This window comes from Mauremys reevesii, linkage group 9, assembly GCF_016161935.1.
Source record: "Mauremys reevesii isolate NIE-2019 linkage group 9, ASM1616193v1, whole genome shotgun sequence".
NCBI classification, from domain to species: domain Eukaryota; kingdom Metazoa; phylum Chordata; order Testudines; family Geoemydidae; genus Mauremys; species Mauremys reevesii.
In genome coordinates, this window is record NC_052631.1 from 49,692,553 (window position 1) to 49,705,000 (window position 12,448).

The 12,448-nt window shown below is 52.9% G+C and overlaps 1 protein-coding gene across 3 annotated transcripts in view; it reads right to left on the bottom strand.

Moving 5' to 3' along the window:
- IGF2BP2 (insulin like growth factor 2 mRNA binding protein 2) overlaps positions 1-12,448 on the bottom strand; it is a 101,484-nt gene that overhangs the window by 17,649 nt on the left and 71,387 nt on the right. For 2 of the 3 annotated variants that reach the window (XM_039488296.1, XM_039488299.1), the window contains exons 8-11: positions 11,493-11,615; positions 10,898-11,033; positions 10,485-10,613; positions 2,626-2,694 (exon numbers count right to left, since the gene is read on the bottom strand). In XM_039488296.1, the coding sequence (XP_039344230.1) occupies positions 2,626-2,694; positions 10,485-10,613; positions 10,898-11,033; positions 11,493-11,615 (457 nt within the window). The remainder of the gene's footprint in view (positions 1-2,625; positions 2,695-10,484; positions 10,614-10,897; positions 11,034-11,492; positions 11,616-12,448) is intronic. The other variant, XM_039488297.1, reaches the window with a different exon arrangement.

Here is a 12,448-nt window from a genome sequence, read left to right on the forward strand (position 1 = left end):
TCGTGCAAGGTTTCGATTTGGTAAAACCAACAATCCAATCGTGCCATGTTTAAAAGGTTCAACAATCCAACCCACCGCTGAGCGTTTCTCAAAGCCTCCTCCCCTAAGCACTAGAAAGAAGAGCATTTGCCAGAGGATGGGTCCCCAGTGTGTGTCTCTGACTGGCTAAAACAGCATAATCATCATTAAACACTGCCAGCGTGGTGAAAGAGGGAGGGAAAAGAAGACCCCCAGATAGGGCTTACAGCAGATTTAGAGGCCATTTCTGCTGTCCTGGTAGATCAGACGCCCCTGGTAAAAGCAAGTACTATTTGAGGCTGCTCTACACACAGTTTTGATTCTGATTTAGCTATTTTGGGTAGGGTAGGGAGTTTATATTGGTCTAGTGAAAGCGCTAGGACCCCTAATACAGACGCAGTTGTACTGGCACAGAACTGACAGGCAGAGCAGTCATTGGTGCGTGCTGCAGGAAGGTACTGAGTAGATGCCAGTCCTGGTCTCCTCATCCAAGGGGCTGCACCCATCATTCATTCCAAGGCCCATTCCAAACCCAGCATCAATGGACACTGGCCCTTCTTCAGAGGACCGAGTGGGGCTGTAGGAGTGAAGCATCAGGCTTCTCTCTGGGGAAATGTTGGCTCTTGGTCTTTTCCCGACTCCGCCAGGGCTCAGCACAGGACCCCAGGTCACACTCCTTTCCTCACAGGAGCTGCATGTGGCTCTACCCCCGATGGGAACAAACACCCACAACTTCTCCCCCAGGTGAACAGCCTGGCCCAGAGGGGTGTGTCCATTATCTAGGACCTCGCCTGGGGCAGCTCCCAGCCTGGGGTTCTACCCCCCCCCAGAAAGGGCACAGGCACAAAGACGGCAGCAGCAACAAGCTGCCCAGGAGAGCTGCCATAGCAGCTCCCATGTGCAGCGGAGGAACAGAGAAACCACCTGTGGCCACGGCCATGTGCAAATGCCCGCTTGGAGCCCGGAGCATGCGACAGCTTTACAACCTCCCCAGGCATCAGCTGGCTCAGGAGATGGAGGTACCCAGCCTGCTCTGTGGGGGCCATGCCCGATTCCAGCCCAGGCTGGTAGCATTAGGGGCCTACATGAACTGTGTGGGTGGGCTCGGTCCGCCTCTCACTGGGGGGCGTGCGTGTGTGTGTGTGTGGCTCAGTGTCCCAGCCTAGAGCCAAGCAGGGAAAGGGCCGGTGCCAGGAGATGGGGTTGAGGTGCTCAGGGCGCTGTGTGGAGAGGCTGGCACTGTGCCAGGGCAGTAGATGAAGGGGCAGTGGCATCTCCAGACAGACGGTCCAGCAGGGTAAATTGTAGGCAATGGCAGGGGCGGCGGCAGGGCGTTTTCAGGGAGTCGCTCATCTCTGGCTCATCCGTAAAGGCTGTGAGGCCTTCGTGGAGCCCTAGGCCAGTGGTTCCCATGAGGAGAAAACCGCTGCCTTAGCTAGAGGTTGGGGCTCTTGCCGGGGATCTCCTGGCTTGAGGCAGACGGTGCCTCTTCCTGAGGCTTTGTCCTGCAGCCCGATATACAGGCAGAGGCGGCTTCAGCCCCCGTCTGTGTTCCAGCCCTGGCCGGCCAGATCTCCGAACTGCTAACTCCGTACTCATCCTGGGACCAGGCTAGTGCCGGGGAAGGGGCTCAGGGTCAGGGAGAGCCTGGCAATGAACCACTCTCAGGGGCAAAGCCCAGGAGCGTAAGCCCAAACCCCCTGGGGCAGACTCTCGGGGAGGCCAGCACTACAGACCCTGCTCCAGAGGGGACCCCAGGGCTGCATAGGAGCCACCAGGGCTCCCCACCCATGAGCCTCCTGTGGAGGAGCTGGGCTGGAAGTGCCTTGCTGCCCACACAGGCAGAGCAGCGACACCAGGGACCCGGTGCTCTCCTTGCGGCTCTCTGCATGGTCGTCAGAAGCACCTGGTGCCGCACTGCATCAGCCATCCCTCCTTTGCAGCAGCCGTACCCGCGTGCCCCTTGCAGGGAAAGGGGCCCCACCACTCTACACCCCGGCACAGGGAAGGTCCTGCCATGTGTCCTTGACCTGCCCTTTACAAGGCTCAGTTCATCACCCCCTTCCCCGCTGAGCACACATGGAGAGACAGTAAATGCACCATGGGCCACCTGGTGTGAGTGGGACAGAGGGGAATTCTCGGGGGCTAAAAGAAAACCACAGCCCCTGCTGCTTCCTCCTGGTGGCTGGGTTTAAATCCCAGGGCTCGGGTTTGTAACGACATCACATCACATGCAGTGAGAGCGCGCTACCAGGCCTCTGGGTGCCGGGGACTGGAACAGCTCTGGCACCAAGGCCTGCACAGAAACAGGAGAGGTGCCCAGGCCATGCCGTGCTGCGGGGGAGCCCTGCACGGGCGCCAATGTGCTGGCTTGTGCAGAGGGGAGTGGGAACGCACTCTGAAAAGGACTCAACGTTTCCCTGCAGGCATCTGGATTCCACAGCCTCATTTCCAGTGGCCGTGTCACTGCCGCCGGCTGCCAGGGGGGCACTGACCTGGCACGCTCGCTGCAATGGCAGAGCAGCACCGGACAGAATCACAGCCAAGAGAGCAACGCGGCGGCCAAGCAGGGCGAGCGGTGCCAGCATGGGCAGAGTGGGCACTTACAGAGTGCTGCTGTGGGAAGGCGCCAATGGGGGAGGCTCCGTACAGACCCGAGAGGTATGCTGAGGGGCTCTACGGCAGGAAAGAAAACACAGTCAGTGCAGGTTCCCAGACAGCACGGTCCATATACACCGCACCTGTGCTACGTCCGGGGGCTGGCTGCTGGGAATCTACCCCCAGCACCTTGCAGTGTGCATGTACACCGGCTTCCCTGCGTCCCCTGCGTTGCGCATGCCGTACTTCCTAACACGGTGGGGCCAAGATGAACCGAGAACCAGGCCTGAGGAACAACCAAAAACCCTGCTGGGACCCAGCAGAAATGTTGGCTCCCTCCCCCAGGGAAATCAAAACTCCGGGGCTGATGTAAACGAGCCCATCTCCACTGAAACTGATGGAGATGGCCATGCAAACCTGGAGCATATCCTGACAACCCCCCCGGGGGACCCCCATTCACAGCCCTCAGTGGCTCACCCAGTGATAGGCTGGGGAGGGTGCTCCCCAGTGATGCTAGAATCTCTGTACATTGCTTTACAGGGAGCTCTCTCGTGTTCCTGCTCGCACAATATTTCCAGGAAAATACACTAGTCAGCCACACCTGGCATCTGACAGCATCCCCCTGGGGAGAGCCAGGCACCACAGGAGGGGTCCCAAGGCTGGAGCCTTGTTGTGGAGAACGAGACAAGAGACAAAGAGAGAGAACAGCCAGGGTTGCACAGGGGCTGGCACCCAGAGTCCGCAGGGTGCTGCCCCATGAACACATCATGACAGTGCTCCCTGGATGAGGGATGGACGTGGGGGTAACTGATAAGGGCCTGACCCTGCTCCCACTGAGCTCAGTGGCATGGGACAGCTCACGCTCAGACCTTGCAGCTGACCCAGAGTGCACAGCTGAGCCATGCGGTGGAGTTACGGCCTGGCTGCTGACGGGATCAGGACTGTAATAAAACATATCACCAACTGGTCCAAAGGAGGCAGCAAAAGGCAGGAGGAACCTTATACTTTGGCAAATGGCCCTGAGGAGGGAGCAGGCTGCACTAGCCACCTGGTCCTGCAGAGAGGAGGAAGTTGGGCATGAGGACACAGCGAAAACAGCGTGATCTCAGTCACCTGCAGCACTCCCTCCCAGGAGGCAGGGATTCACACAGGCAGGTCTAACCCTAGCCACAGTTAAACTTGGGGGACATGAGGAAAGGCAGCAGAACCAGAGAAGGGACCAGGGTTAAGGTGTGTGAGAAACTGAGGCCTGGGCTACACTATAGCTGCCTTACATCGACCTATGTCAGTGCCTACACTACAGCCTTGCTCCTGCCAATGTAAGTGCCTGGCTGCACCCACAAGATAACTCCACCTCCACGAGAGGCGTAGAGCTTATGTGGTGTCGTTAGGCAATGCAGCGTCTCTGTAGATGCTGCCATACTTACATCAGCTGTTGTTAGTCAATGTCACGGGTCCACACTGAAGCTGTGAAATTGACAAGAGAGGCTAGTAGGTTCCTTGTTGCGAACCCCATGCTGGGCTCAGCGTGCGGAGGCTCCAGCTGTGAACCCAGCTACCACCTGGGCTCTCAGCTCCCCAGAGAGCTAACCGGCTGGAACCCTGGCAGCCACCCAAGCTCTGGATGCTGAGCTCCCCACTGCGAGCCCGGCTGACCCCTGGGGCTCCTGGCGCCCCACTCCCTGCTGGGAGAAGGGCAGACACCTGGGCTCCAGGGACGGAGCTCCATACTTGGATCCTCGGCAGCTGCTGGAATCCTGAGAACCAGGCGTGGGGGTAAGCTTGGGCTCTCAGCCCCCCATACTACCCCTCTTCAGTAGGTGGAAGTCTGCCTGGTGAGGACACACACCACCGACAGCATGGTAGTATGGATATGAAAAACAGCAGTAATCACTGTGGGGGCTATAAATTGAACACAGGTCGACTTAATTTTGTAGTGTAGACAAGTTCTGAGTGTGACTCTCCAGCTGCTGCAGCAGAGCCAGGGCATAGCAGGCTGGCTGGGATTACAAAGCTTTGCGTATGACAGCAGCAAGGTAACCATGCTGTGCTCAGCACTGGCTCCCATCCTATCCGTTCCTGTCACACTCACAGCTCCCCTGGGCCTCAGGCCCAGCCCTCAGCTCCGCATGGGCCCCCTGTGCAGGCTGGGCACTGGATGTGCACTCAGGGGGAGACAGTCTGGTCCCTTGGCTGGTATGTTCTATCCCTGCCCCTACCCTGTCTGGTCTGTGTAGACTGCAGCCTTTTCCATCCAGAGGGGCTGTCCATCCAGTGCTAGGTACAATGGGTCTGGGACCACGAGGCACTACTGCAAGCCACAGAACACGCTCTACAGAGGGGAAACTGAGGCACAGAAGTGAAGTGACTTGCCTATGGTGACCCAGCAGGTGAGTGGCAGAGGCAGGACTCCCGATTTCCAAGCCATTGGCCTACCCACCAGGCCATGCGGCCAGCTGCCACGCTGTCCTACATGCTCACACCCATAAACACACACACAGAACAAAAATGGCAGAGGGGCCTGCTGTCCACCAAGGGTCTGTCTCCAAACACCCCACAGACAAACAGCATCCGAACAAAGCCCAAAGCCATTCTCAGTGCGTTCACCCTCCCAGGGAAAGCTGTTAGAGCTTGAATAGTTTGGAGGTACAAGAAACAGATGACTTGATGTGTGCACGTATTGATGAATACAAGACATGTGTGCGCCTCACCAAACAGTGCTTTTGTGGGAGACCCGCACAGCTCTGCTGAGACATCCTCGCCTGTTCTCATTATGTATTTCATTAAGTCCATTTTTGCAATATCCTCAACAGAAAAATTGCACAGCTCTGTGGGGCTTTTGCTGATCTGCAGCAGCCTCAGATGGTGTCACCTGATATTACTGTGTGCGACTGACACAGGTGTCTGCGTTGCCTGCCATATCACTCGCTAGTGGAAGAAATCTCTGCCTGAACACCGGGAGTGCCTGGCCCTCCAGGAGCAAAGACATAAACACAAATGGCTTCTACATGTCCTGGCTTATTAGAAGGGATTTAAAGCCACCAAGTGAAACATCTAAGCCTTGATTCCAGGAGCATTAATTCCCTTCAACTTTTCAGTCACCCAAGCATCTCCAAGCAGGCATATTTGATATCAAAGTGCACATGGATGTATTATTTGGCCTTAATTTGCAATAGGATTTCCACAGAGGATTCTCTCCCTTTTGGTTGACTGAACTTTATACAATAGATGTTTGCAAATCACCTTACAAAGGCTTTGATAAAAAACCAAACAGAGCCCAGTTTGTTGGGTGGCAGGGTGAATTTTCCATGTTTTAGCCCTTTTTCTAAAACAGCGTGCATCAGATCTTCGGGGGGGCTGATCACAAGCAGCTGTCACCCTCACTCATCGCAGGAGATCTGCAGGATACAGCCAAGCGTTTGCAGCTCTTTCACGTCTGCTATGACTGTACAGAGTGACACAAATGACAGGCTCAGAATGCACAGTGACTAACAACGCTAGTTGCTTGCAGGACAATTTGTCTGGGTGGATGGAGGCAGAACTGTACCCCTCAGACAGAAATGCACATGCACAGCACTAATACACAAGTCTGCATCCCCCCCATCCTCCCGCACACACATGCACCCTCTGCTTCCCAGGAGAGCTCTCCTGAGTGGCACATTCTTTCAATACTATGCCCTGTTTCTAATTTCACTCCGTTCCTCACCTGTTGTGCATATACCGCTAGAGGTTGCGTAACCTATAGATGTCAGAATGGGAATAGGGCTTTTTACCCTTCCTCCCGCTTTGCCCAAGAAACATTACAGAAGGGAAGGAAGTAGCTTAGTGTGAGAGCTCTCCACTCGTGGTGAGACTGACAAGGAGAGGGCAGGGAGCCAACGCTTGGCCTGGAGCACTTTTTATATTTGGCATAATAAATCATTTAATTTTTCTCTAAAAATAAACGGCCAAGTAGCCTTGCTGGGGCTTTGGGGTCACAGGAGTTTGCTGGGAATGTACACTCCTCCCTTATATCATGTGCACGTTCCCAAAGTAATGCACCGGTCCTAAGAACTGTGAACATCGACATGCAGTGTTCATGAGGAAAACATACACACACACACAAATACACCATGCAGAAAAGCATGGACACAGATACCAGGACTTTGGAGCTGTGCTCCAGCTCCGCTCCAGCTCCAGGCAAAAACCTGCAGCTCCACTGCTCTGGAGCTGCTCTGCGCTCCAGCTCTGGGCTCTGCTCCAAAGCCCTGACAGATACACACACACGCTGGTTTTGCAGTCAACATTTTGTGTCCTTTCTGCACCATCACCCAAGTATTTCAACTCTGAACGGTGTAAAACTCACCATCCCTCTCCAATCACTTGGCCGCTATGGTTTTCAGAAAAAATAATAAAAGTAAATAGACTTGTTCTCAGCCCCAAATATAGTTACAGCAGCTGAACTGAAATGGTGATACGGACTGTTAGATACGCCGTAGCTCAGGGGTTTATCTGCAGGAGTTAAAAGCCATCTCTGTGATTTCCTCCAGTGCTATCCAAAATCAAGAAGTTATCACTCCATACCAGCAAATCAAGCTGATCGTACAGCTTCCATTGTCAATCCTCTCAACATGCTCTATCTATGCATCTCTGTCCGCGTACTGTGCAGGCAGATTAGGAAGAACACAGCTCAGAATACACAGTCACTTATCATATATGGCTCTGGGCTCTCTATCACCTTTCACAAACGGATGCCAAAGTAGCTGTCCCAGCTCTGGACACACAGGCACAGAGAGTGAAGTGTCCACTCCAAGGCGTGTCTGGCACCTGCCAGGGCAGTTTTTGAAAACTGGTCCGATTGGGTTGGTTTTGCCTCACGTCTCCAGAGAGTGCAGTGGCTGTGCGTGTCATCATAATCCCACCCCTGGAGAGGCACTGCTGCACCGTTAACGGGGCAACGCCAGCATGGCTGGTTAAAAAATTATCCCACTCGTTTTGAAACGATCAAGTAATAAACACAGTTCCCATGAACTGACATCAAAGTCGTCTGACACCCGACAAACGTACAGCCCTCCTCCAAGATGAAACCATTCTTCAGAGGTATGGTATATTACTCAGCATTACTCACACTAGCTATGTCTGCTTTATGGTATTTCATCCACTTCCAAGCCAAGGGCTGCTCTTCACCCCTGCAGGAGCCTTTCCCAGTTCTCTCTCGCTGCCACCTCAAGGGCCTGGCCCTGCTTCCTGAGAATCACCCTGCATGGGCTCTGTTGGGGTACTCAGATCCCGACTTAGCCAATGCAAGGATGGGCATGGCCAGGAAGGCTGTTTCCGAGGTAACCCACCCCAAGTAATTCAGGCTTTTACAGAGGACAGCACACTTAGAGTTGCACCAGAAATGGGTTGGGAGGCAGTGCAGAATGAAGCGCGCAGAAGTCATGTGTCTGTCAGCCCACCCCACTTGAGATCTGGCCACAGCACATGAAGCTTCTGAGTGACTTTCAGCTGTAGAACATGTTATACCAGGAGAGCATGGAAGAGTCAAAGTCACAGCTGAAGCCTGCCCCTAACAGGCCACCCCAGATAAAGGACTCCCTGGGGTAGCACTGCCCCATGGGAGTTCCGGAGTGGTGATGGACACACACAGAAAAAGGCTGTGAAGACCCATCACAAGGAGGAGGAAAGATTCACAATCTTCTTCACAGAACCACCGAAATGCGGGGCTGGAAGGGACCTCGAGAGGTCATTAAGTCCAGCCCCCTGCGCTGAGACGGGATCAAGTAAACCTAGATTATCCCTGACAGATGTTTGTCCAACTGGTTCTTAAACACCTCCACAACCACAACCTCCCTTGGAAGCCTGTTCTGGAGCTCAACTACCCTTATAGGTAGAAAGTTTTTCTTCATATTTAACCTAAATCTCCCTTGCTGTAGATTGAACTTCTTGTTCTACCTTCAGTGGACCTGGAGAACAACTGATCGCTTTATAACAGCCCTTAACATATTTGAAGACTATCAGGTCCCCACCCCAGTCTTCTATTCTCAAGACTAAACGGGCCCAGTTTTTTTAACCTTTCCTCACTGGCCAGGTTTTCTAAATATTTAATTATTTTTGTTGCTCTCCTCTGGACTCCCTACAATTTGTCCAGGTCTCTCCTGAAGAGTAACGCCCAGAATTGGACACAGTACTGCAGCTGGGGCCTCACCAGTGCCAAGTGGAGCAGTACTATCACGTCCCGTGTTTTACATAGGAGATGCCTCTCAATACATCTCAGATTGATAGTAGCTTTTTTGCAGCTGCATCACACTCTTGACTAGAGCCCCAGATCCTTTTCAGCAGCCCCGACACCTCGCCAGTTAGTTCCCATTTTGTACTTGTGCATTTGATTTTTCCCTCTTAAGTGTCGTGCTTGGCACTTGTCTTTATTGAATTCCGTCTGTTTGAATTCAGACCAATTCTCCAATTTGGCAAGGTCATTTTGAATTCTAATCTTGTCCTCCAAAGTGCTGGCAGCCCCTCCCACCTTGGTGTCACCCCCAAATTTTATAAGCACTCTCTCCACTTCATTATCCAAGTCATTAATGAAAATATTGACTAGCACCAGACCCAGGACTGAGCTGAACGTGTCTCACTAAATACAACCTCCCAGTCTGACAGCACACTATTAATGACGACTCTTTGAGTAGGTCTTTCAACCAGTTGTACACCCACCTTTATAGGAATTCCATCTAGACCCCATTTCCCTAGTTGGCTTATAGGAACGTCACATGGGACTGTGTCAAAGCCTTACTAAAATCAAGCTCTTTCATGGCTACTACTCCTGCCCATGCACTCAGCCAGTAACCCTGCTCTGCTCCTGCCCAACTGCACCATTTCTATCTGGGATGAGCTTTTGCCTAGAAACCTCGCTCACTCAGGCACTAGGAAAGCAAGCAGGCTCCAGAACCTGGCTTCACACTGAGCTGAGAATCTCCAGCTGGCCACGTCTCACAGTCTACAGTGGGATGGGTAGAGATGAGCGAATCCAGAGGGTGCCGGATTTGGTTCATCACTACCTCCTTTAACTGTTCCATAGCCTGAATCCTGGCCTTGTTAATGTTTTTAATTCCCACTGACTTCTGCCTAAGCAGCTGCTGAGTATGGACACTAGGTCTGGGCCCTGTGTAGGAGCGTTTGACGTGAACGCCAAGTGTGCTTATTTCAGGGTTTGCAGGGGTGTGTGCAGAGCCTGGGATCACCCACCACCAATACGTGCTGTTCTACAAGCTTGTCACCTGCAGACATGCAGACCCCAGCCCCGCCCCCGCCCCATTCCACAGGCGAGCTGGGTAAGGGAGCATGCTCTGCACCCCCGAAGAGAAGCACAAGGTGCATTGCTCCTGCTGGCGCAGTGCAGGTCCATGCTGCTCCAAACGCAGGCCAGAGATTTAAAGCCACAGCAAGCCCTTAAAGGAAAAAATACGTACGAAAGTACTGACCTACGCTTAACTGGGAGAGATTATACACAAGTCTATACAATGCTGGGGCGCTGCTTCTCCTTTCTGGGTACCCAGCCCCAAATATAGCACGTGAGGCCCCATCCTGCTGGGAGCGCCAAATCTCCGCAGGCTGAGGAAAGTTGTGGGTCCCTGAAGAGCTCATACTCCTGCAAGAAGCAGGATCTCCCTGGTGCTGGAGCCCCAGAGGGGGAGGGATCAGGGTATAAACAAATCCTCCCAAAACCATCAAGAAAAAAATCAGTGCTCTTATACAAGAGTGTATACGGGACACCTCATGCCAAAGCCATAACTTTCCTCACTAGAGGGTTAGCGTGAGAGTGTCTCCTCCTAACCCCACTGAGCTAGGGGGACCCCCCCCCCCACAGGCCTGGCCTGCCGGGTACTCACCGCAAAGGGGTTGTAGGAGGCAGCTGCAGCAGCTCCGCGGGCCCCCGCTGCAGAGGGCAGCATGGACAGCCCCGTGGAGAAGATCCCCAGTGCACTGAGGTTCAGCCCTGGGATCAGGTTGGCTTGTTGCTAGAAATGCAAAACACAGAGACGTGGAAAACATGGAACAAATGGGGGGAAGTGGGGAAGAAGAGGGGAAGCCACATGCGCGGAAGTGCCCAATGACTCCTACATGTCCGCCCAGACAGCTCGATCCAGTAGGGCCCGTTCTGCATCAGCCCCATGACGAGCAGAACCGCCTGCAAACGCCCCGGGGCCAACTTCACCTGCTCCCACTGGACTAAGTCTGGCTCTGGCCCTGACATTTGAGGTCTCTACTGGGAAGATGGGAACAGCGGGAAGGGGGCGCTTACGTTGACGGCGACAATGTCATTCTCATAGGCCTCTCGCAACTTCTTCATGATCTCCACTTCGGCATTGGAGCAGGCCTCGATGCTGCCCTTCACCGTGATGGTCCGTTCAGGGTTATAAATGGTTAAATCCTGTAAACTAAGCAGTTACGAACAGGTGAAACTGCTGCCATCAAAGCAACAGAAAAGCAAGCTGCCTTCACCCTCCTGCTTAGAGCAGGGAACCTTCTCCTTGGAGCAGCCAGGAAGAACCCAGGGCTGCAGATTATCCCCCACTGGCCAGCCACTTCCATTAGCCATTGTGCAGGGGAGGGAGCATAGCCTGGATGTCCTGTTTCCACTCCAGACCTTCCCAACATGGCTCGTTTTACTGGCATCTATGTCTTCACCATTGCCGGGCTGGGTGGAGCACCCTTGCCTGTGTCTGTGCACCTTTGGAGGAGTCCTATGCTCCACACACTCATCAGCGTGTACCCAGCGTGTGCCCTCATCATCTCCCCTCCCACAGCCAGAGAGCAAGGAACCCGGTTTTGGGCCATGCAGTAGCTCTCTGGGCTGAAGGCGGGTTGTTCTCCTCCGCCAGGATATCACAACTTACGGAGAGATGGTGATCTTGGTCCCTGTGTCTTGCTCAATTTTCTTCAGGTTTCGTCCCTCTTTGCCGATAAGTCTCCCAACCAGACTGTTGTGTGCTAAGATTTTCAAGGGAACCTCTTCGGTGCTAAAAGAAACAAAAGGCGTTTGGTGTTTTTTAAAGTTCCTTTTCCCCCTGTTCTCCTCTCACCAGTATGTTCCAAACCGTGGAGTTCTCCTGACCAGGAACACATACAAAAAGAAAAGAAAAGCAAGACAAAAACATCACATGGACTTTTTTCATTGCAAAACCTGCACGTTTGTAGAGTCCTCTCCACACTTACAGGAAATCCAGACAAACAGCTCCTCCTGCAGCTAACCGTTTGGGGCAGGAGGGGAATCAAAAGAACCCTGATCTAGAAAGACTGATTGCAACTGGGGCTGGTCGAAAATGGGTTGGTATTTTTCCATGAAAAAATTCAAACCACACAAAAAACATTTTTCATTTGGTTCAAACTTCTTGAAGGGATTTTTAAATTTTTTCAATGAAACAAGTTGAATTGCTACTATTTGTTTCAAATTACTGTTTGGGAAAAAGGAAATCAACCCAAATCTCCAGAACACAGGAAATGGACTCCCGTTCCAGCAGGGAGAAGGGGAGAGAAGCAGCAAAGCGTTGAAAGCATGGGTCCTAAGGCATTACTGAAAGCTTACGGCTTTACATGTGGGCTGGCTTCCTTTACTGTCAGACCAGGCACGTTCTAGTACCAAACTGTACATCAGTTAGTTGTGCTGACTAAGCCTTTTAAACACATGAACATATTAAACCAAATCCCCATTCTTTGACATGGGCAACTATTACATTTTCTCTGCTGGACCTCTGGGGATTTATTCTTCAAACCGGCTCATTGCTCTCTGTCATTGTTTCTCCTGCCTGGTGCGTGTGGTTGCAGGAATCCTCCTCCTGTGGAGTGTTCTGTG